Source organism: Apis laboriosa, unplaced genomic scaffold (genome assembly GCF_014066325.1).
Source record: "Apis laboriosa isolate Shangri-la unplaced genomic scaffold, ASM1406632v1 scaffold170_cov151, whole genome shotgun sequence".
NCBI classification, from domain to species: domain Eukaryota; kingdom Metazoa; phylum Arthropoda; class Insecta; order Hymenoptera; family Apidae; genus Apis; species Apis laboriosa.
In genome coordinates this window covers 786,664-812,026 of record NW_025222134.1, presented here as the reverse complement: position 1 = coordinate 812,026, position 25,363 = coordinate 786,664, and the positions used below count along the sequence as shown (strand labels likewise).

The 25,363-nt window shown below is 29.4% G+C and overlaps 1 protein-coding gene across 4 annotated transcripts in view; it reads left to right on the top strand.

Moving 5' to 3' along the window:
• Nucleotides 1-20,208, top strand: part of LOC122711424 (probable cationic amino acid transporter) — a 38,154-nt gene extending 17,946 nt beyond the window's left edge. For 3 of the 4 annotated variants that reach the window (XM_043930187.1, XM_043930188.1, XM_043930189.1), the window contains exons 2-14: nucleotides 1,154-1,305; nucleotides 2,943-3,096; nucleotides 6,145-6,375; nucleotides 12,306-12,514; nucleotides 17,188-17,359; nucleotides 17,810-17,993; nucleotides 18,113-18,237; nucleotides 18,312-18,565; nucleotides 18,641-18,883; nucleotides 18,969-19,113; nucleotides 19,234-19,327; nucleotides 19,421-19,548; nucleotides 19,766-20,208. In XM_043930187.1, coding sequence (XP_043786122.1) covers nucleotides 1,154-1,305; nucleotides 2,943-3,096; nucleotides 6,145-6,375; nucleotides 12,306-12,514; nucleotides 17,188-17,359; nucleotides 17,810-17,993; nucleotides 18,113-18,237; nucleotides 18,312-18,565; nucleotides 18,641-18,883; nucleotides 18,969-19,113; nucleotides 19,234-19,327; nucleotides 19,421-19,548; nucleotides 19,766-20,091 — 2,417 coding nt within the window. In that variant the 3' untranslated portion in view covers nucleotides 20,092-20,208. Of the gene's footprint in view, nucleotides 1-1,153; nucleotides 1,306-2,942; nucleotides 3,097-4,234; nucleotides 4,342-6,144; nucleotides 6,376-12,305; nucleotides 12,515-17,187; nucleotides 17,360-17,809; nucleotides 17,994-18,112; nucleotides 18,238-18,311; nucleotides 18,566-18,640; nucleotides 18,884-18,968; nucleotides 19,114-19,233; nucleotides 19,328-19,420; nucleotides 19,549-19,765 lie in introns of those variants that run through there. The other variant, XM_043930190.1, reaches the window with a different exon arrangement.
• Nucleotides 20,209-25,363: the final 5,155 nt, after the last annotated feature.

Here is a 25,363-nt window from a genome sequence, read left to right as displayed (position 1 = left end):
CTGGAAACGAAAAAGGTTTATGGTTGCAAAATTTAAAATGAAACGAAATGAACCAGATTTGGATAGCAATATAGTTCTTTGAGCTATCGGTCAACGTTCAGGAATTCCATTAGTACGATGAAACTCAAGCGGCAGTTTCATAGATGTTGATGTTATTTTTGAAGCGTGACTTGAATAATTTATCTGCGAGTACCTTTCATAGAATGCATCGCTTTTTTTTTTGAACGATTATTCTTCCTGTTGACATCCTTACACAATCCTTTTTTTCTCTTCTGCATCCGTTCTCTTTTTTTAGGATTATATCAATATCTTTCAACATATTTTTACTGACATTTTCTTTTTCAAAAATTGTACTTTGGACTTTTAAATCTTTAATTATTACTTCTTCAAAATATCACGAAATTTTTTGTCATTTTTTCAATTAATTTTTTTTATTATTCTGGAAAGAAAATAATATTCTTTTGTTTAAAAAAAATCAAAGAGAGATATTCTATATATGAAGAGAAATTTTGTGAAGGAAAAAGTTACTAGAAATTATTATTGATTCATCAAAATGATTGAGATGTCGAGACGTAATTTTCTTTTTTAATTTCGTTTTTTCCACTTGAAAATACTGCTCAAAAGAACAAAGAACATAAATTGCGCAGATAATCTGCCAAATTACTAATGCCAAGTCACTAATAATAAATCAATAATTTAAGAATGCATCTTCCAAGATTCTCAAAAACTTGTTCACTTGTGAACTTCCATATCGAATTTTCACTTAATTTTCATTCGTCAAATTATTTAATTTTAGAAATTTTTCTTTCTTCTTTTTTCTTTTTTTTCTACATTTTTATTATAAATCTGATTTTGTAATTCAAAACAAAAAATAAAAAAGAAACATCAATATACAAGTATGTATCGATCAGACAAAGGTTAAAAAAGATATCATCAAAATGTTACTAGATGAAAGAGTACTAGTCACTATGAAAATAAGCTAAATTTTAATTATCTCGGAAACTAAGTAGATTGAATTAAAATTAATCTATCTAAGGGATTATTTCGAAGAAATTTTTAATTTCTTGAAAAAAAGATTATTTCGAAAATAAAAATTATTCTTATTTCAAGTTTAATTTTAGGCAATGCCAAAATTGATATTATCTGCTTTCAGGAACAATGAAGCTCGAACTGATGGATAAGGAGAAAGGCCTGGAGCTCTTTGGGAAATTTATACGAACGAAAAATGTGGAGAGTCTTCAGGATGACCAAGAAAAAACTGGACCTGAGCCACTGCATCCGACCGATTCCAAGCAGAAATTACAGGTGAGTTTTATCTTAACAATTTATTATTTTTTTTCGATCCATATGTGATCTCAAAAGACTGAAAGAAACATAATATATAATTGGATATAGAAAAAAAATACAAGAATAAATTTTAATTTTTTGTAAATACATTATTTGCATTAAAAATTTAAGAAAAAATAATCAATCAATTAATTTATCTTACTGAAAATTCTACTCCATAAAATTCTTTTCACACCTAATTCGAATGGTTTACAAAAAATCTGTGTACAAAAAATTTACAATTTCTCATAAATATTCTCATTTTTGCAATTCGATACAATTTCCTGATAATTTAGAAACTTTATTTATGTCTATAAACATTATAAATATCGTTTTTGCATAAATGGAACGTTTCGACAATAAACAAGTCGATACAATAGACTCACGAGCAAATTTAAATCGTTTTCTCGTATCTATCAGAACAGTTTCTTTCCACGAAGAATGACATTAAGATTCTAAATTTTTAAGGAAAAGAAACGTCCCATGTGTATATAGTATCCACCTGCGCGTATCGATTTCCGTCTATTTTTAACAAGATTTTACAACCCCTTGCGTTCAACTCCTACGTCCCTTCAGATTCCCTTATCCTGGCCCATCAATCATCGCAGGCAATAGGGACTTAATTTCTTTTTTTGCAAGATGAAACACTTTCCCTCTTACATTTCATTTTTTTTAATTTGAAAATAAAAATAGAGAAAATAATATATTCCTCGTTTTCCGAAATTGTTTTTATTTGAGAATATTGATGAATTTTAACAGTCAACATCGATTTTTAATTTATTTCTAAAAATTTCTTAAAAATTTCCTTTCCCTAAATCAATTTTGATTCTCAACTTTTTTTTTTTTAAATTTTGATTCGTCTTTTTAATATTCGAATAAGTTGTTCTTCATAGTTTCATTTTTGATTAATTTAATAATTTGATAGAGAATCGTTCAAAAAAATTTTCGTGATGTAACGAAACAAGTAACTTTTCATAATTTTTTTTTCTACAAATATAACAATATAGAAAAATTGGTGTTATGAAATTTTTTATTATATATCCACATAAAAATTCGGAATATATACAAGTTATTTCTCTCTTTTTTTTTTTTTTTTTTTATTTCTTTTCTGCATAATGTACAGACTTAAAGCATTTCCCACGAATTTTTTCTTCTAAAAGTAGAATAGACGGGTAAAGTTTTCAACCGATGTTGATCACTCATTTATCGAGAAAGTTAATTTCGAAACATTTTCCTTAGGCAGCCACTATTGTTTCTCGGAAGTTTAGTGGAAATTTCACGGAAGAATTCGCGCTTCAACAAGACATTGTGAAACACAGTACAATATTTGAATAACTTTATCGGGAACTAGGCCACGGATGAGCAGACGAGATTCATTTTTCCTATTGACTATAAACTTTTGTTTACAAACTTCCAATATATATCAATGATTCTCATTTTAATTTTCTTTTTTTTCTTTGTGTATTAATAATATGAAATAATATACACATTTAATTCAAATTTCCTTCGTTTTAGAAATCATAACATCATTCTTCTATTAAATTGCGGAAGAAAATAATAATGATTATAGATTGATGATAAAAGTTTGAATGAAAATGAAGTTTTTTGTTTTATAGAAGTGCCTGACGACTCTGGACTTGACATCCTTGGGAGTTGGCTCCTGCGTTGGGACAGGAATGTACCTAGTCGCGGGGATGGTGGCGCGCAGCGTCGCCGGTCCAGGTGTCGTCATCTCGTTCATAATTGCGGCTATTGCTTCCATTTTTTCCGGTAAGTGGAAAAAAAAAAAAAAAGAAAAAAAGAAAAAGAACGTTATTGACAACGTATATAACGTATATAAAGTTAACAAAATGGTGATTCATCGTTTTATGCAGAATTTTATCCATATATGAAGTATGTATGTACTTCTTAGAAATTAAATACCACGTGAAATAATTTTATTCCAGTTGGTGGTTATAGATATTCTCCCTAGGAATTGTGTCAGATTTTATGAAATCTGCCTATATCTGAGCATATATAATCTGATTCTACTTATAGAACGTCTGGACGAATATAGTTTCATATATACCTTTCCTGATCTGACCTCTAGGTTTTATCGAGTAGAATATATTTATAAATAATAATCGTTGGATTAATGAAAAATTAAATTTTCACTTTTGAAATAAAGAATAAAAAAAAAGTTTGACGCGATTTAAAAGTAAAATAGAATGCACAGATATATTAAAAGTTATATTAAAATTAATTTATTCCAGTTTGCCAATTACCATTTTAACACACCATTTAATTTTCTATCTCGTAAAATTTATTTTTAAAATGTTTCAACCGTTCCGAAAATTTCTACTAAAATTTCTCAGTATTATGTGGAACACATAATTATACTTTCCACTTTTCCTCGTTTCACTTGTAGCATCAAATTTCTCACGATATCCTTTCCTGCATTCGAAACGCGCATTTTCCTATTTTCCCCGTATCAGTCTACTGGTCACGAGTACGGATCATGATCACCATGCACGTCCTTCCAATATATTTTTGCCCGATGACAGATATAGGAGAGGATACGCGTCATAGTTCGATGTGGCGAGTGGAAAATAACGTTGGATCAGATTTACAGGCTACACTGTCACCCATACTTCCGTGTTCCAAGACGCGTAGACCCTGTAGATTTCCCTGAATATTTACATAGTGACCCCGTGCGCTCGATTTTCGATTTTTCATACGATCATTCTCGATTAATATTCTATTTCGATACATACATTTAAAAATTTTATTATTATTATTTTTTTGCAACTTCGATTGAATGTTATCGAAGTTCTTTGAAATATTTCTGAAAAGATTTTGATAATTTATTAAAAATCAATAGATTTATTGGTATATTTTAGTTCTCTTTTATTCTATCTAGGTATAATTATGCAGATATTCCTAGGACACATTTGGTCAAGTCATCAACGAAGCATACAATAGAATTCCATTTTAGCTAAACTCATGGAAGGATACTTTGGATAAATATACTTTAAAGTAAGTTTAGATAAATAGAATTTTAGTAATTGTAACTGGAATTTAGGTACCATAATTTTTATTATAATTCCAATAAATAAAATTTTAATCATGAAATTTAAATAAATAAAAATTATATTTCATTTGAATGAGTTAAGATAGATATAGATCCAGTATTAATGAAAATTCTATTTCATACTCTTTTTTCGTGCATTCAATTGCTTAGCCTATTCTAATATACATTCGAAACACAATGTAACCTTGCTATTAGAATCAAATTTCCATTTTTATAAAGATAGATGAACCATGATCTTTGCGTCATGTTTCTTTGTCATATGATATTTCTTTTTCATGATACAAAGCAAAGGCAAAAAGAGACTTTAGATGGCCATTGGATCGAAGGAATTAAAGAACTGGAAATCCGTGAGATTATGAAAATTACAAAGATGTGGCGTTTTCTTTTGTACCGTGTTATTGAGATGCTTGCTCGAATAAATTCATTGAAATTGTTATTATACACATTATAGAAAGCAAAAAATGAATCTATAGAATGTTCCAATTGTGTATCAATTAAATAAAGTGTATAAACTAAAATAAAGTGTATAAACTAAAATAAAGCAAAATTTTGATAATAAATAAATAATTCTAAATTTTCTCAGAATTTTCGAATATTTAGAACATTGAAAAGATGAAAATGGAAGAAATGAAAATCCAAGAACAATGTTAATAAAAAAAAATAAAGATACTATGATAGATTAAGTATTATTATTTATCATCTTATTATAATTTACGATGTGAAATTTTCTCCATAATCCTAAATTCCTATAATATTTAAATAATAAATTTAACAATATTATAATACTTTCAATATTAAAATTACGAGAAAAAAAATTCAAAAACTTTATATTGATACCAAATATCCTTCTCCATAAATATACAACTAAATAAATACAAGCATAATTAATTAACGTGTTTCAAAATATATTCATCATCGATGCATCGTCGGATTATTGATGATAAAATTCAAATTGGTCATTTGTTCCAATGTAGTATGTGCCATGGTCGATAAAATATAAGCAAAAAAAAAAAAAAAAAAAAAAAAAAGAAAGAAGGAGGAATAAAAAGAAAAAAATCGGAAGAAAGTCAATGCCGCCAAGTTAATTAATTTAAATCTTTGGTTGTGTGTTTGATGCCAATTAACAATCTCTAAACGTGTGAAGCTTTAATCAGTTACATCAGAACGTGGCCAATTGTCGAGGCGAATCAACGAACGGATTAAAATGTCGATAACGGATGTAGGTTGGGGCTGATTGCTAATTTATCACGTCATTTCATTAATCGCCACCGCTGCCTCATTATTCCAGTTGATGTTACTCTCTCCCTTCCTCTTTTTCTTTCTTGCCCTTCATTCGCATATCATTCGCGTCGATTTTTTTTTTGAAAAAATTATTCAAACACTTATTTCTATCCGAATGAAATTTTTATGTTTCCTCAAAGTATTTTTCCAATTTATATTTTCTTTAAATCTTTTATAGGATCATCAGGATAAATATTGATCAAATTCTCTGGAATTTGATTCCAGATGATCGAATATTTCTCCGTTCCAATTAATCTTGCTCTTATATATAAATTCCTCTTGTATCGATTTTTTTATCGCAGCTATACATTTTTATTGGATAAAGCAGATATTGATCATAAAAATCAATTTTTATCTCTGAAGATAAATTTATTGAGTCGAGTTTACACTCTTTTACTATTTCTTTTACTTTATTTCGCGTCTCAACTTTAATTTCTAAAAATTGGCGTTTCGCATTGATGTTATAGGAGCATGTTACGCCGAGTTTGGAGTACGAGTGCCTCACACGACTGGCAGCGCTTACATGTATAGTTACGTGACCGTAGGCGAATTAATAGCATTCATTATAGGATGGAACATGATATTGGAGTACCTTATAGGTACGAGCGCGTGTGCCTGCGCCCTTAGCGCCTGCTTGGACGCCCTTACAGACGGTGCTGTTTCCGGGGCGATAGCAAACAGCGTGGGAACCATTTTTGGTAAGCCATTTTTGTTACGCTTTGATTATGCCATCTATCGATACCATTGTTTACTTATAATTTCTAAAACACGTTAGTTTTCCAATCTACAGATCGTGAAATGTTTCTTAGGAATTATTTTCATAATTAATGATTTATTTTAATATAATTATAATCACGAAAGTGCCATCACGAAAGTAATTATTACAACTGTACGTTTTTATCTGTGATCCCGCTATGATCCTCAAAAATCACTTTGTAATTTTTTTAATTCTTTCGAGATCTGCAAGTTAGGTGAGATTCCATGTTCTATATCAATAGTTTCCAATATATGATCACAAAGGAATCATTTTTAATTGATGAAATTTTAATATTTAACTTAATGCTCTCGCTTCTTAATCACTGATCATTTCATGGTAAACTGCATTAATTTTTAAAATTTTTTATCTTAGGAGAGGAAACACAATTGTAAGTTAATTGTGAATGTTAAAATAATATTGAAATTACTATTGTATCCGTTACTTGCCAATTTATTAATATTATCAGATAATAAAAAAGATTTTCTCTCCATTATGGGACAATGAATCGTTGTATCATCTCGTATCACTCAGTTTTGGTACTGAAATGATTATTCAATTGCATCCGATTATTACGCCGTATAAACACGAGATTCATTTCACGAGCTGATTAAGTAACCGAGATAAACCGGACAATCGGATATTCGATCTCTGCGCTGCTGGTGAGTTAAAGTTCTTAACGTCTGATCATGCACGCGATGATTCCACTGTCGAGGCATGAAAGTGGAACATTCTATTCACGGTGTATCGATCGTATGCAAGGATCATTCTACTTGAATGTATGAATAACGGATTATTCTACTTGCGAGATGACAAAAGAATTTTAAGAAAAGAAAAATTAAAAAAAAAAAAAGAAAAAATCAGAATAAAAAATTTAAATACTATGAAAAAAGTTTTAATGATATATTTATAAAAATCAATTTTCATAAATCATATTTTATTAAAAAAGAAAAGAAAATAAAAAAGAAACAACAAATTAGCAAAAAATATTCGTAAAATTGTTAAAATTCATTAAATATTCTATTAAATATTTATTTATAGTAGTATAGATAGTGGAAATGATCAAAATATTTATATATAAACATTCTTCCATTTTCTTCGATTAATTTATTTATTTTTTTATTTTATGTTTTATATCTTAATCATTGTATTTATCCGATATTTAATTTCCGTTTTTATATCATTGCTTTAATGCTTTTCTTTATTAAATATAAAACATTATTAATAATCGATTTTCAATATCGATCAATCATATAACTTTCATTGTTTCTTCGACCACGAGTTTTCTTGAAGAATAATCTGATAAAATAACTTTTCTCAATTGATTTTATTAATTTATTTATTTTTTCTGTTTTCACAACTACCTATTATATATCATATTACTTGCAATGTTGAAAAGTAAAAAAAAAAAAATTAATAATTCTTTTATATTTTTTAAATTACATTTTTCTAATAAATATAATAATGAAATAATTTCATTAAAAAGAGTCAAAAAAAAAGTAACGCCGCTTCTTAAATATTATTCATAATTATTAAAGTTTTAATTCTTGAAAATAGGTAGCAAACATTAAAATTCTTCCTTGCTATCCTGCATCATTTCAATGCAAAAAGCTTAACGAGTTATGAGAACATACGATTTGCAGATAGAGCACGCTCTGCTGCATTTTAATCGTTAAAGTTCGCTTTCATTGTCGAAGACATACAAATCTTAGTAAAATTTTGTATATCGTTGTAAATTTTCAATTGAATTTTATGTTAAAATATTAAAATAATTTTATTAGTCAAATCACAAGAGCATTGGAAAATTTGACGAAAAGTTAGGTTAGATTAATTATAATAACAAAAAATTGAAATTTAAAATTGAATTGAAGATATATTTTTAATTATAGAATTAATCTATAATTAAAAATATTAAAATATAAGAATAAGAAAAATTTAAAAATATATTTAAAAATAAGAGTTTCTTCAAATTTTTTGTTTTCTCTTTTCTATATTTATCTTATTCTTTCTTTATTTCCAAATATTTCAACTTTTAGATTATATCTTAAGCTTATTTATTTATAAGCTTATTTTATAACTTTTCCACAATTTCTTATCGAAACTTTTTTCCTTGATATCCAAATATTTTCAAAATATCTTTTATCAATTAAAATTACCTATCTTATTTTTAGGTTATGTTTGTCCAAAATAATATCATTTTATTTTTCTACAACTTCTTCTCCTCAAATATTACCAAACATATATTGAATTCTGAAGATAAAAAAAATTATTTTAACCAAAGCAAAGAAAAATAGAATAAAAATGGAGTAAAAATATGAAACATAACATTTTTACATATCTTTTCCATTTGGATAGTGAAAGTTTTCTAACTCGATGATCCTTGAAAATTTTTCGTTAACATCATTATCTTTGCCATTCCATCGTCGTAATAAATGATAACGACTCAGTTGGGTTTTCTAACCTTTTTTCATTCTTTCCAGTGAAGCGTGCCATTATTCGAATGTTCTACGCACACTTTGCTTCCTATGCACTTTGCAGTTGAGTTTTACTCAAGAGACCAACTGGGAAACAAAAGGAGAAGCGACAACTTATTTCCCCTTTCTTGTCCGCCATTTTAGAGTATTTCTATAAGTTTAGTTTTATGAGATCATAGTCTAGAATTTTAATCTTCTCTCCCCTTGAATTTATTGCGTAAGAAAGAAAACGTTTTCTGAATCATTTTTATATTTTAATCTAATTTAAAATTTCAAATAAATATATCGAAATAATATACTAAAAATCTACTTTTTCTAATCTAGAAAAAAAAAAAAAAATTTGAAATAGTGAAATGTTATAATATATTTTTATTTCCTTAAATATTATTAATAGAATTTTTTATAAAATATTAAACAAATTGTTTCCATATATTATAGTGTTAAAAAAATAAAATTTATTAACTCAGAAGAATAATTACAAACGAAATAATTTCCGCAAAGTTGAAATTCATGAATCTAACCTATATATAGTAAGATAATTTAATTCAAACATCATACGATGTTTCCAATAAACCTAACATCATTATATTTAAAGTCGAAAAAGATATAATGAGTTTAAGTATCAAGTATGAAGGAAAAGTTGGAGGGATCAAAGGGTCGGTTTGGGATAAAACGACGAAAAACGAATAATACGGCATAGGAAGAGAATAAGAATAGAGGAAATGGGGTTCAGGTGAGCAGGTTAAAGGGCATCGAAATGCTCGGTTTCGTTTTGGATCGATGAGGTCCACAGGTGCTAGACTTGAGCCGCGCAAGCGCTTCTCTCGCACCCTCTTTTGTTATCCGCCAGAATCCCTTCTTCCCTCGATCCCCTTCATAACATTTTCCCCTTCGTTTCCCAACCAAGTATACACAGGGTGATTCGTGATTCACGTACTCAACTTGTAAAGAGCTGTCTCAACTTAATATTTGTGAGAACGCGTCTTAAAGAAATGGTGAATAAGGATGGAATAACACGAGCCAATGTTTTTTATAATCTTTCTCGAGTGATCCTCTTTTCTCATATTTTAAGTAACTCGCCGCCGATTTTCCCATAAAATGTTAATAATTAAAAATCGTTAAAGGTCATGTTAAGGTTTGGCCATCAAAATTTTGTATCTCTTAAAAAATTATTTTCGGCGTCATTCACTATAATTTGAATGTAATAGTTTTAAATTATATACTAATTTAAATTTGAATCTATAAGATCTTCTTCGTAATATTCAAGTAATTCGAAGCATCTCCTCATTTTTCACACATGTTGAGAAGAATTTGAAAAATTATTTTATATATTATCCTTATATATTATTATATATTATCCAAATAAAAAGTTTAAATAAGAGAAAGATAATTTTAATATTATATAGAATATAACGATGTAGAGATAAATAAATGTTGAAAGTGGTAACTAAAAATGAATAAGAATAGTTAAAAGAATAATTCGTGATCCATAGATTGGGAACCATTGATATGAATGAGGGTTTGACTAAGTATCGTTCGAAATTTCTATTTTAGATTTGATTTAGAAAAATCTTATTTATATTTATTTCAAGAACTTCATCAAAATCAACTTCAAACAACGATATCATAATAATAAATTTCTACTTAAATTAAATTGCATTAATCTTTCTAATAACATAATTTGATAATAGTCTCGAAAATTTAAGTTTTTAAATTTAACTATTTCTTTTTTTTGACTCAAAAATTAATTTTGATTATAAATTATAAATTAATTACGACAAATCAAATTGAATGAACGATTAATATTTCGAAAAATAATTTATTCCTCGATGTATACAAAGAGCCCATTGTATTTATTCGAAAAAAGAAGAAAAAACAGGAAAGAAAAATTCTTTTTCAGTTCGATTCTACCGAAATGAGTACACCACATTCTTTCATACACCGTTGCAACATTTCAATCGCTTGGAGAACAGAAAAAAAAAAAAAAAGAAGAAGAAGAATGAAAACAACGAAAAAGTAGGAGAGAAAAAAAATAGAATCGAAATGAATGTCTACGAACGCGAAATGGGACGCTATAAACTTTGCTTATCCTGATGCAGAACTAACACAAGAGAAGATGGTGTGCGTGGTACATGGATAAATAAAACTCAGTCATCGGAAAAAAGATAGTTAATCGCCGTAGGGAATGAAAAAATTAAAATCGTTGAAACGCAGAAATTGATTTCCGAGGAGAAATCGTTGGCCGAGGAATATGTAAAGGAAATAATTTCGTATTAACGTCGCCACGCCGGAAATTGAGGTCCCACCGATTCATCACTACCGTGTAATATCGTATCTTGATTCTATAGAACATTGTATTTTTATTAACATCCCTTTACGTTTTCACGTGTTATTAAAGATTAAACTAGCAAGCTAACGTTGAAGCAAAGCTTAATCAAAATTGTTCATACGGTATATTTTGAATCGAAATAATTTACGATCTAAGAATTATTATTAGTTTAATTAAAATGTTTTAAAAAAGAAAGAGATATACGAAGTTTTTTGTTATCGTCTTTTAACATTTGATTCTAGATCCTCAAAGAAATTTTTTAAATATTTAATTGTTCTTTATAATACCATGTAATTTTGAATTCTTGTTATCATTAAAATTTAATTTTTTAACCAAAAAATCCGTTCATCCGTGATTTCTGTTTATCACCAAAGGATTTATTTAAAATTTATTATCCTTCCTTTTTATAAATGAAAAATCATAAATGAATCTTTATAATAAGTGAAATTCTAATTATACAGATTTAAGAATGAATAGATGATATTTCGAAATATACTTGAAAATGGTAGCGAGAAAGAAGCGAACTGGAAAGCATAAATTCGGCATCCCTGACAAAACCAAGGGGGGGTCTCGTTAGTCGATAGCAAAAATTGGGTTTCGTTAATTAAGATGGCATCTTTCAATTGCTCAATATGTCCCGATAAAAATAATAAAAGATAAAGAAAACAAGATTCTATCTTCGCCTACATCGATTTCCATTTTAATAATAATTATTTTCACTTTTGCAGATAGCAGTATTTCTCAACTTATAGATCATTATATTACATTATCAATTTCGAACGATAGATCTTCACTGTTAAAAATTCCTCGAAATGCATAAGCTGATATAAACCAAAAAAAATTAAGCTATACATTTTATTAATGGTAAAATTAGAAATTTTTATTAATTTATATAATATACAGTAAATTCCCGTAAAACAAATATTTAATAAGGTTGAAAAATACTGCTATACAAATCAATTGTATAAATAAATATATAAAAAATAATTTATCTTTAAAAAAATATATAGAAAATATATATATATATAAAAGGATATAATAGTGACGATTAATAAAATAATTGTGATAAAGGTCGACCGCCCGATTTCCTCGCGTTCGTCATTACTATACTGATGATGCTGCTAATGGCCGCGGGCGTGAAGAAATCCCTGGTGTTCAATAACGTGTTAAACGCTATCAATCTCGCCATTTGGGTGTTCGTCATGACGGCGGGAATGTACTACGTGGATATTGATAATTGGAACGAGCATGGGGGCTTCTTTCCTTATGACTGGAGTGGTGTAAGTACTTTGAACATAATTCGATGTCTCTTGTGCCTGAATTGAGAATATGGCTGTGATATAGGAGCAGCGGTTCTCAATAATTGGAACATGCTTGTCTCATGTTCATTTTTTTAAATTTTAACAAAGATTTTATTATATCGAATTACGAATAATTACACTAATTACACTAAATAATTACACTAAAAAAAATCGAGTCTTCTTCTCCTCATATTTTTTTTTTAATTAACCGGTATAGAGGATGATGAATTAATCTTTCACCGAGAATTTCTTTCCCTAGATTAAAAAAAATGAATAAACTTCTACGAGATACCTTGATGCTGGAATTTTTAAATTTTAATAATACGCATTTATTTAGAGATTGAGAACCGTTGGTACACAGCACTATTATGTATGTTTACAATTATTTAATTTATTTATTACATCAATTAACGTTACGTAATGGAAAAAAATGAGAAAATTGGTGGCTTTATGCATATTGCTTGCGTGACAAGCAGGATGATCACGAGTCTTTTTGAATAAAAAGAAAAAAAATTGCGATAATCCAAATTCGATTCACACACATCTTTCGACGAATGTAAATTCTTTTTCTCTGTTGTCCACCTGATGCACTTCTTGGTTTTGCCGTTGAAACCCTGCTCGACGCAACAAGTTTGCCATTGTTCCCGGAACCGCAAGCGAAATGCCGCCGGAAATGGATCGACTCCCTTGCAAAGACATGCTTGCAGAGTTTTTTTCAACCCTTCCATCGAGGTTTTCTCTTTGTTTCCACGCGAGATGTTCAAATAGTTGAACGAGATTGTATCTCTTTCCTGGATTACGTTTGCCTTTTTTGAAATAACGAATAAGGTATAGGGGAAAAATATTACATTCACAGAACGATTCCTTTTTGGAAGAAATTAAACATTATGTGCGATTATTTAGATTAGAATTTTGATCATTCGTTTCAATTATGTAAGTTATATCAAATTTAAATTGGATTACGAGATACAACTTTTTCCTTATCCCTTCTTTTTTTAAATCACCCATTTACTATTCCCTTATCTGATTCTTTTAATTCGTATAAATATAATTCCTCTGTAAACATTCCTCTGTAAAAAAAAAAAATTTCATTCGAAATGCAAGAAAAATGGCTATTCAAAAAAATATATAAATTTTTATATAAATTTTATATTTTTATATATTTTTTATATAAATTTTTGGATGATATTATTGTACGATGATGAGATAAAGTGATGAGAAATAATAGTAATATTTGCAGAGGAAACAAAATTGAATACGCAAACTTGGAGTAAAAATATTCGGGATATTAAATATATTCCATGGATATGCACTATGGTTTCTTTGGAACAAAGGGCTGCAAACATTTGTTCAAACGGAGGGTTGACAAATATTGGAATATTCATCTTAGATCTTCTCTAAGAGAAGAATAAACGAAAGAAAATCGACGAGAGCAACGCTCTCAATTTTATCATTTTTAGGACCACTAGCCTCGTCTTCGTTTTTCGAGAAAATAGAGATTCTTATCCCCTTTGCTCAAACACGTTCGAGTTGTATTTATTCCTAATCGTTACAGGTCCAAAGTGTCGATGTAAATTATTAATTAAAATATAAAAGTTCACCGTCGGTGTCCCGGAATTTATCTGCACGCGATACTTTCCCTTTTCAACCCCCTCATCGATCCCCATCGCGTGTTTATCGATGATACGCGATGAATATTTCCGTGCCTTCGAGACTGTGTATCCCTTGAAAAACATGAATTTTTCATCCTTATATTTCCAAGCTGCGTTACTTTTCTTCGAAAAAATTCCTATTCGTATTCTTGTGGAAAAATTATCTAGTATCTATCCCTAGTTTACGTGGAAACGAGATTTCCCGATTTGTTTCGTTTCTCGTTTATTTAAAATTTCGAAAAAAATGTAATGATGAAGAAATTTCCATTGATTCAACATTTTTTCATACGATAGGTTTCACGAAAGCGAAAGTGCATTTTCAAAGAATTTTCAGACAGATTTTTGTCAACGATTCGAAAATCTATAACTATATATAATGAGGAATACAGTGCAAATTCGTTTTTTATTAATAGTAAGGAAATTAAAAAGAAATTCTTATAAAATTATCATTTTGACTTCATATTAAATATTGATTAAAGAAATAATTTTTTTTTAAAATAAATAATTGTTATTGAATTGATAAATTTCTGATGAATTTTTGAAATTTGATGCAGAAAAATTTTAAAAAATGATTACGTGTCTCCCTCGTTTGACACGTAGACCTGTTTTGAGAAATGTTTCTGGAGGAATTTGAATAATAAGACTCGAGTTTCGAGGAAGTAAGACATGTCGGTAAAGAAAAAAATCTCATGAATGTTTGAAATTGTCGTTTGACCCTGTAATATTTCGCCTCCGCGGTTCACTAACGCCCCCGTGTTTCCATACCCCGCCCACGCAGTCAAAACCACCGAGTATAAAACGCATCCACTCGTTAAAAAGACATGGATAACTGGATCGAAACGAACGTAACATTCCAATAATTTTTCCCTAACCTTTGTCATTTTTCGCCCCTCTCGTTTTATCTGGGAAATTTGTTACTTCGATTGAACGCGAAAATTTTGAGGTTATACAAAGAATGGTTGAAAGATTAGATCGATTACCACGTTTCAATCGTGATACTAGGAATTAGAATCTAATTTTATTTGATAAAAATAAAAAAGAATAATGAGAAAAATATAACAAGAACAATATAATGCATAATTTTTAATGAATTTTATTAATATTTAAAAAAAATCGCGATATAAATGAATTTAGTCCGAAAAATTAAAAGCAAAACTGTAAATATATTATATAATGTAATAATTATTTTCATTGTTAATCGCTTTTTGATATGAAAAGAATTTAACTTAATTCGAATATTTAATTACATAAAATTTAATAAATTTTTGAAAGAAATTCGTTCATTAAAAATACCTTTCTATATTCTAGTAAATTATTTTCAATATTTGCTAACTACTTTTATAATTCATTTTAACTTCTTTCAGTCAAATCATGAAGATTTACAATTTCTCGAAAGAAAAAATTTCATCTGGTTAAAAAACGATGGATCGGAATTATTTCGGGTTCATGGAAGTGGTCGTTGACCCAAAACGAACCCTTTCATTCCTATAAGTCACTTTGGATGAAGTCGCAATTTGTAACAAGAAACAACGAGAAAATTCTTGTTTCATAAATATAATTAATCAAAAATTGCCCGGAGAGAGTGGTAACCCTACACGAGAACGTTTTAAGGATAGAATAATAATAATGAGGAGAAGTAATTTAATCCATGCATTAATATTAATCGTGAAGTTGATAAGAGAGCTGTTCCATGACCTTTCGAGCAAATTTCTATAGAACAGGGGTGGAAAACTAGGTATGAGAAGGGATGAGATCACTAAAGATTTCAGAACCCACCCACGGAAAACCCACGCGAGCTCCTAAGGTCAGATAGAATTCACGCGTTAATCATTTTTTTTTTTCAATCTCTAATAATATTAAAGGCTTTAAACCCTAAAATTACAAAACCAAATTGAGCTATAGATTTTTTGCTCTTGCAATTATTAAAATTGTACAAATGTTTTTAACAAAATTAGTATATTAATTTTAATTTAGATAATTATATTATATCTAATTATTTTCGCAATTATCTTAACTTTAATCATCTGTATGTAACATTTAATGATTTTAATTAATTTTTAATAAATTATAAATAATTCTTTTTTAAGTAAGTCAATATTTAGAAAAAATATCATAATGTTTGTAATTCTAATTATTAAAATTTAAATGATGGAATAAGAGTTTGGGAGAATTGATATTTTTTATAGATAATTAATAACTTCGAGAAGAAAAATATAAAGAATCTCGTCTACTTTCGTTCTTTCCTTATCTATTATTCTTGAGAAAAGTAGATTCGAGAAAATCGTTAAAAATTTTGATTCAATATAATATAGGAAGAATTCCTGGTAGATTTGGTTGATAGTAATATATTTTTAATCAGATTTAATCTCATATTGTTGGTTGTAACGTTGTTTGAATTTACAACTTCTTTAAAAATGAAGATTGTCAACCGTTTCCAATGGGATTGAATCAAGTTTTCAATTTTATCTCGTCTCGTTGAAGCCGTCGACATCAGAAATTCGTAACGACGTTAAGGGACCTTGAAAAATTAAATGGTGGTAAAGACATCTCCGTGGAGTACTCAAAGAACATTTTTATTAAGGCGAGAATCTAATTTGCCGATTATCATCTCTGTCGAGATTTTAAGGATTTTAATGCTACTTAGAAATAACTAAATATTAGATATTTCCCAACTAATTTATTTACTCTGGCCATCCAATTTCATTCTTCTAACTTTTCTTTTCTCGAGAATAAAATTATTCTCTCTTTCTCAGAACTCGTTGTAAAATAAATTTCAAAGTCTAATAATTTTCTTCAACGTTAGGATGTTTTAATTCGTGTTGTATAAAGACTCGTAGAAAGAGATTAACATTACATTTTGCTAGCTCATTCTGATTTTCCAAACTTAAAAAGATACAATTTTTAAAGAATATTTTGCGGGTAATTTCTCTTCTCTAGTTCAAGGACACGAAACTATTAATAGAAAACATTGATTAATTTATCAAACTTCATTTGTTCCAGGTGTTCACCGGTGCAGCGACGTGTTTTTACGCGTTCATCGGCTTCGATATAATAGCAACCACTGGCGAAGAGGCGACAAACCCAAAGAGGAGCATTCCTCTCGCTATAGTCTCCTCGTTGATCATAATACTCACCGCCTATGTCACTAGTAGTATGATGCTAACGTTAATTGGTGAGTAATTTATCAATTCTTCGTATTCATTTGTCAATGAAAAATATTCGTTGATGAATGAATTAGAAAATTATTCATTCATTGTTTCCATTTCCAATTTGAGAGATATATAAGACTAAACGTGAAGTGTTTCAGAATACGGTTACCCAAAAGTTTGAAGGAATTTTAAGTTCAATCCTTAACAATGATTGAATTATTAAAAGACAATTGATGACACTTCCTCTAATTATTCGCTTCATCTGTTGAATAAATGGCCTTTGGCCATCCTTCATCTCCCTTCATGCATCTTTGATCACCCTTCCACTTATGATTTTTCCCTTACCCTTGTCGTAGACATGGCTCGTTATGTTTTTAAATAATAAATTTTTATATAATCAATCCATTCAGTCTTTTAAGGCAAAAGTCGTCGTAAAAATAGATAGAGAACGAATAAAATTCTCTTCCTTTCAGTCCCATATGATGAAGTGGATCAAGATTCAGCACTGGTGGAAATGTTTGGTCAAGTTGGAGCTTACAAGTGCAAGTATATTGTGGCAGTTGGTGCATTGGCTGGATTGACAGTCTCCATGTTTGGTAGCATGTTCCCCATGCCTAGGATAGTCTATGCTATGGCCCAGGATGGTCTTATATTCAAGTAATTTTTCTTTTTAATTACTTTTTTGAATTAACTTCAAAATTTTAATTCAATTTTCTTTTCACACATATTAAGAATTATTGTCAATTTAGTAACGAATTTTCTGTATGATTATTTAGGAGTCTGAGCCAAGTATGGCCCATAACAGGTACACCAGCCATAGCAACACTGACTTCTGGCGTGTGTGCAGCCATGGCTGCACTGCTCATTCAATTAGAGGTGCTGGTAGAGATGATGTCTATTGGTAAATTTTTTAAAAAAATCAATCTCTCTTCTTGTTAACTTTAGACAATATAATTTTCATATTGGTACTTTCAGGTACCCTACTGGCTTATACTCTAGTGTCTACTTGTGTATTGATTCTGCGTTACCAACCCCATTCTACCAATCTGGTAGAATTGCTACCGCAAAGTTTAAGAACACCATGTCGATCACCAACAAAGGAGAACCAAGGAAATGGCCAGGTAAATTATGGGAAGGAGCTGAGACCCGATCAACTGACTACTGCTCTAAATTCTGTCCAGGCTGCACAATCTGATCTTGCTGCAGCAAACAGTGGCCAACGTATCATGGTAAGATAATGTTCAACAATTTAACAACAATAATGAAATTAAATAATATTAAAAGTATATATTCTCATTTTTCAGGTAAGACGTGTAAGAAGGTGCAACAGCTCTTCACCAGACTCTGATGACACATATGGTGCAGAGGAGGATGAAGTTGGTTTGGGTAAAGATGATCAATATTTGGTCAGTGATAGAACTGAGAACAAATTCTACGGTAGTGTGCATGCAGCTGCAGCTGCATCTAGCTGTGGCAGTACGCATCAATACCCAGGAAATACACCAATAATAGGGCCACCTTTGAATTATCTCCAACGTCGATTACAGGTTTAATAGTTGTGTTTAATTAAATTACCAGTGTAGTGTACTTTTTTTTCCTTTTATTAATTGAATTTTTTTTTTACTATTTCAGGCGGCACAGTATCTTTGTCCCGCCATCTTCCCTTGGGTGGACAGGGGCCCAGCAACGGAGGCATCAGGTCGTTATGTCATGAAATTAGTAGGAATACTATACTTGCTAATCGTCATCTTCGACTTAATCGTAGTTTGCGGCATGGGTAAGTTGCAGAGGATAGATACAATTAGTAAAAGAAGATACGTTTTATCTTTTATCTTTCTCTTCTTTCGAATGAAATATTACTCAATGATGTAGTAATATCGAATATTTTTCACTTTAGGACATATGGGGACATTTACCACATTGTTAATGTTCGCTTTTCTCTTTGCCATTATTGGGATATTGCTTGCCATTAGTAGAAAACCACAGAATAGGTAAATTTAGAAGACGATGATAAATTTTGATGATGATATCTCTTCTCTCAATCAACTTTATCTACTCGTTTATTTTTCAATTGCCTGTTTCAGGAACAGTGTGATGTTCATGACACCAGGTTTGCCATTCGTACCTGCGATTGCCGTCACCGTGAATATATACCTCATCTTCAAGCTGAGCATCCTAACTCTCGTCAGATTCACCGTCTGGATGATTCTCGGTAAAATATACTCAATTGTATCGTGATTATTCTCAAAAATATAATAAATTCATTAACTTTCTATCTATTAAATAATCAACCATGATTGTTGGATCATCAAAATTGTCGAAGTTCTTTGATTATCAATAATTATCGATGTTTCTTTCTCTTCCAATTTTGAACAATCTTTATCATCGATCGATAAAATCAACCTAACCTAGTATCAATCCGATCACAGGTTTCATCATGTACTTCTACTACGGTATCAAACACAGCACTCTGGAGGAAAGAAACGCTTCAGAGAACTTGGAAGAGACTGTTTCAGCCGGGAATATAGAGCTGACGGTGACAGATACGCAAAAACAGCAACAACAGCAACAGCAGATGCATCCGTCTTACACGACGACCGATCGTAGTATCTACGAGAGCCAGCAGCTTGATGCGTTTGGGCAGCCTGTGTTTGGCAGCACAAACTTCGGTGGTACACCGAGCCAAAGGCCAGTAATTTCTGGCCAATCGTCGCTGTTCATTGACCAGGAGAGTTTTCCCACCTGGGATGATTGAACGGCTACAAGCGTCGATATAAATATATATATATTTGATGATATCAAGATAAATTATTATACGAGCCTGACCGGCGTTGAGAGCGTTCACCAGCGTAAAAAAAAAAAAAAAAAAAAAAAAAAAAAAAAGAAGAAAAAAGAAAAAAAAACCGACCTTTTCGGAGCTCGCGGTGGACAATGGCCTTTATGGACAATGTAGGGAGATTTTCAGGTTATGTAGCGTAACGAAAGGTGTGCACGATAATGGAATTACGTACTCGAAAGTACGTTTGTGATTTTTGGTTAGATTAGACCGATATCAGGTGTTTTTGTTGCGGACATTATATCCAATAATATTTCATTGGTTTTATAATATTGAATGTGTTAATTTTGAACACAAAAATTTAGAATGGTTGATATAGATAAATTGGATAAAAAGTTTTCTAAATATTATTTCTTGATTAAATTATATTATAATTAGCGAAAAATTGATATTGTTCTTATATTATTTGTTTATAGTTTTGTTGGTTATTGAAATTGGCACAAATATGTTAACTAGTTTTTTTTCCAAGATCTCTTTGTGATTGGATAGACAGAAATGATGGTTTTATATTTTTGATGCTGTATTTTTCACATGCGCGCATATTATAGTGAACAGGACAGGTTTGTTAAGTTTTGAGGATCTTTAACAGATATATGTTGAATAGCTGTTCATCGAGAACATTCCTTTATGATTAAGTTGTGTGTTGTGCTCAATGCAAAATTGATGGTTGTGTGTTTTACTGATGTTCTTTTTTTTTTTTTTTTTTAGAAAATTTTTTTAGTTTAGAATAATTGAAAAACTACGAACAAGGGAAATTGGATAGTTGTGTTTTTAAAAAAAAGGTGTTTTCTTTTAGATTATCTTGTGATTAACACGATCGATAAATATAACTTTTATTTTTTTATATTTCGATAGATTAGTATTTCCTTTGAAAGTATTCCCTTATTTCATTCTTGAAATAGATTTTAGCAACTTGATTATTTTTCTTCTTCTATGAAGAATTAAGAAACTTTCTCGACAAATGCTCGACAATTAAGCAGGAAGAGGTGTTGCTTCGAAATTCTGAGCTTCCTTTATTAATTTCACTTCTCTACACTGAAAAACGTCAATTTCCAGATCCATCCTAATCAATTGTCGAGCATTAATTCACTTTTTAACAATCATTTGAAGTAAAGCCCAGAATTGAAGGTGAAACAATATATATATAAAAAAAAAAAAAGAATCGAATTTGACGGAACCGCGGTCTCCGATGGGCGAACTTGTTGACTACTGTTTGGGACGAATGTAGCAAATAATTTTCGGGGCAATATTTATTATTCTAATTAAATAAAAGCGAGCGAGAGAGAGAGAGAAAGAGAGAGAGAGAATGTGCGAATCTGAGAGAGCAAGAGAATAGGAAGCAGAGTTGTCAGAAACGGAATCAACAAGAGGAAGAAAAAAAAAAAAAAAGGAAAAAGAAAAAGAAAAAGATGAAAAATTAAGATTAAAAGGAGTGACCATTATTATTCTTAAGTATAAGGCAACACTTGTGTTTTCCAAGAAAGCATTTTAATTGCTACAAGATAATATTGTAAACGTATATTGCTATTGAGAGAAAAAGAGAGAAAGAAGAATGAGAGAAGAATGAGAAAATAAGAAAGAAAGAGAAGAATTAACTAACTAGAATGTGACGTGTAACAAAAAAACTTTGTTCTTAAAATAAGTATATAGGAAAAAGGATAAAACCAAAGAAAAGGAGGAAAGCTGCAGAAAAGGGGAAAAATATGGAAAAATATTGAATCTTGCCTAAATTTTTCCCAGTCTTGAAAAAAAATTTAGAATTACGATCATAATAGAATTACGATCCTAAGAAAAGAAATTTAAATTAAGCTTATCTTATTATTATAATACGACAGAAAGTTGTGTTTCCATTCGAATGTTTGTATTCGAATTCAGATTGTTGGCCCCCTGCTGAGATGCCATTAATGGATTTTATTGCAGTTATTATTGGCGCGAATAAAAAGGAATTACTTAACTACTTGAAAAAAAAAAAAATAAGAATGAAAGATTGCATGCAATTAAAACTTTGAAATGACAAAAATTCTCAACTCTGTTGTGTTTAATGTGGAATATCATTTAAAAAACTGGTTATTTAATGTTATTTAATTGTAAATGTTGTTCAATAGTGAATGTCCAGTTCTAATAATGACAAGTTCCTACAACGACTGTTGACCACTCAATTGTTATTATTTGTATTGAAAGATTTATGTTTTGTAGAATATAATTGTAATTATTACTAGTGAATATATGTATTATCGAGAGTCTTGATTTTATTAATTTTTGAAGTTAATGTCTTAAATATCCACATAAGAATCATATTCTTATACTTTGATTCAAACAGCAAAGAAAAGAATATGAAAAATAAAAATTAAACACAAAATAAAGAAGAAGCAAGAGAATATAATAGATACATATTATATAAATAAAATACAAGAAAAAATACTGAGAAAAAAAATGGAGATCAAAAAAAATTTTGGAATTTTGAAAAAATAAATTATTGAATATAATAATTTTATTGAATAATAAATAATTATTGAATATAATAAATTTAGGAAGTTGGAAAAATGAAAAAAATTGAGAAACTTAACAATGAAATAATAACAATTGAAAAAAATATGGTAAATAGAATATGGAAAATTGAAGAATGGAAAAGCTGAGAAATGGGAAAAAATATAATATAACAGAAAAATGAAGAAATATAAAAATTGAAGAAATAAGTAAGGGAAATGTTAGAAAATCAAGAAACAAATTGGGAACACATAGGTTATAAAAAGGGAGGAAAGAAATCGAAATGCAAAGACAAATACAGGGGGCAGCCTGGGAAATTCACATCTTTCCATTTATTCTATTCTCGGATCTACATATCAATCAGTGATCTTTTCACATATCAGTCAGGAAGGTAAAAAAAAAACCCGTGAAACTCCAATAGTAGAAAGAATGATCGAAGAAGAGAGCGCAAGAATGGGAGAGAATGTTGCGGAAGAATGGGAGAGATTGATCTAAATATTTATCTTTAAGTATTAATGCGTCTGTTAAAAAAAATTTTCTAATATATATATATTATATTATATTATATTATATTATATTATATTATATATATATATATAAATGCGTGTGTGTATCATGTGTGTGTATCATACAAAGTATTAAAAAATATGTGAGACACATTTATAGAATCGATTATAGACGAAAAAAAAATGTTAATATAAAAAATGATATGAAAAGTATCAATTGAAATTTATTTTTCAAATTACGATTTCAAATAATCAGCTGAGTTTTATTCTAGCTCATTTCATGTAATGAAAAATTAAATAGTTAATAACAAAATAAACTCCAATCAATATTTTTTTGACACATCAACTTTTGTGCTTCATTTGGTGTTCAAAATTGATTTTTCGAAAGTGTCTCGTATGTTTTGTAATATCCTGTATACATGTGTGTGTATGTGTATGTGTATGTGTGCGCGCGTGCGTTTATGTGGGTGAGTGGGTGGATATGTATGATGAGATATACTTTCTATAAGCGCCGATTGATCTACTGGATCGATCGAACCACCATCGAAGTTGCTCTCTTAGAATTTTTTTTAATTAGTTCTCAGTCCCGACACCTGTCGCCATTATAAGTTTATTGAGAATGAAGAGGAATATAATATTTTTCAATTATATTATAATTTTAAATGAAAATTATCGATTTTGTGATTTTTTTGATTAAGTTAAAAATTCTTTAAGGAAATTTATTTAAAACAAAAATGATAAATGATATATTGCGTGAACGATAATTGAAAATTTTCGCAAAACTTACGAAGTTTTTAATATGAAATTGTTAGGGAAAGATATCCTCTATCTTCTTCATTCTCTGTATTCTTCGATTTAAGTCGAGCGGTGATCGTTGTTCTGGATATCCGTTTATTCAACACTAATCCACGAACTCTTTAACGTGATAATTTCTAAACGAGTATTGATGATTTTGAATCATCTTCAGTTTCGAAATTCAAATTTAAGAAAAGTTTATTCATTAATAAAATTATTAAAATATTATTAAAATTTAAGTTAAAATTCAATCCACATTATTTATAAGTTATTTTTTCAGTTTGAGTTGAATAATCCTATGGGATTATTACTAGCATAACTGTAGATGAAATTTTGAAGATAAAAAAAAAAGAATATAATAATCATTAATACTCGTTTAGATATAATCGTCGAGCCATTGAAGGAATTAGAATCTCAGAAAAATCTAAGGAAAAGCCAGGAGCAAAAGCTGCTTAAAAACGAATGATTTTATTTTGTCAAAGAACTGTGCCTGCATATCCACTCAACAATCTCTTATCATTATCATTATCATGATGACTTAGAAATAATTTCTTTGAATCTTAAAAGAAAAATATGTGTGTATATATATATATATATATCAAATATTTTCTTTTTTTCTTATTTTGCGAGAAGAAAAAATTTTTTTATTACAAAAATCGATAAGAAAAAGCGGAATCTTGACGCGGCACTTTGCTCTATGCTTTTTTTAGATAGTCTTTCAAATTTTTAACTAGGAGGAAATGGCCTACAACGCGTATGGCTGCTCGATGAACCTCGAACATCTTCCTACCAATGTGAACAAAACTAAGAAAAAATTCCTTAGGAAAGAAAATCTCATATTTTCGAGGACATAACCAATAAAGTAAAATTATCAAAATTCTCATCAAATTAATTTAATATTTTTAAACGAATAGCCATTTTCTTGTGTACCTGCACAAGTATTGCCAACATAAAAAGTATAACTTATGAAATAAATCATATATCGTTCAAAACTTTCTTCTAGTCCTCCTGTTATATTATACGAGAACAAAAAAAGAAAGAAAGAAAGAAAACAATCTTTGGAGCAGAATTAACACTGCTGTTGAGTTATTCAGGCTCATCCAGCGCCATGCTCGAACAAGCGTACTTCGAAATCACGGTAATTTGCTCCCGAACACCGAAAAGAAATCGAAAAAGGATTAGAAGATACTAGTCACGTGTTCAAAGATACAATTTACGGCGAGAATTATCTTCCAACGTATTTGATGAGTGAGAGGAACCATATGTGTATTTAAATAAACGTTCTCTTTTTTTGTTACTACTAATGTTATTACCAGGAAATCTTTTTTTTTTTTTATTTCTTATTTGGTTTCTTCTTTCAGGTAGAATTCTAATCAGATATCTTCTTTGCAAATATGTTTAAT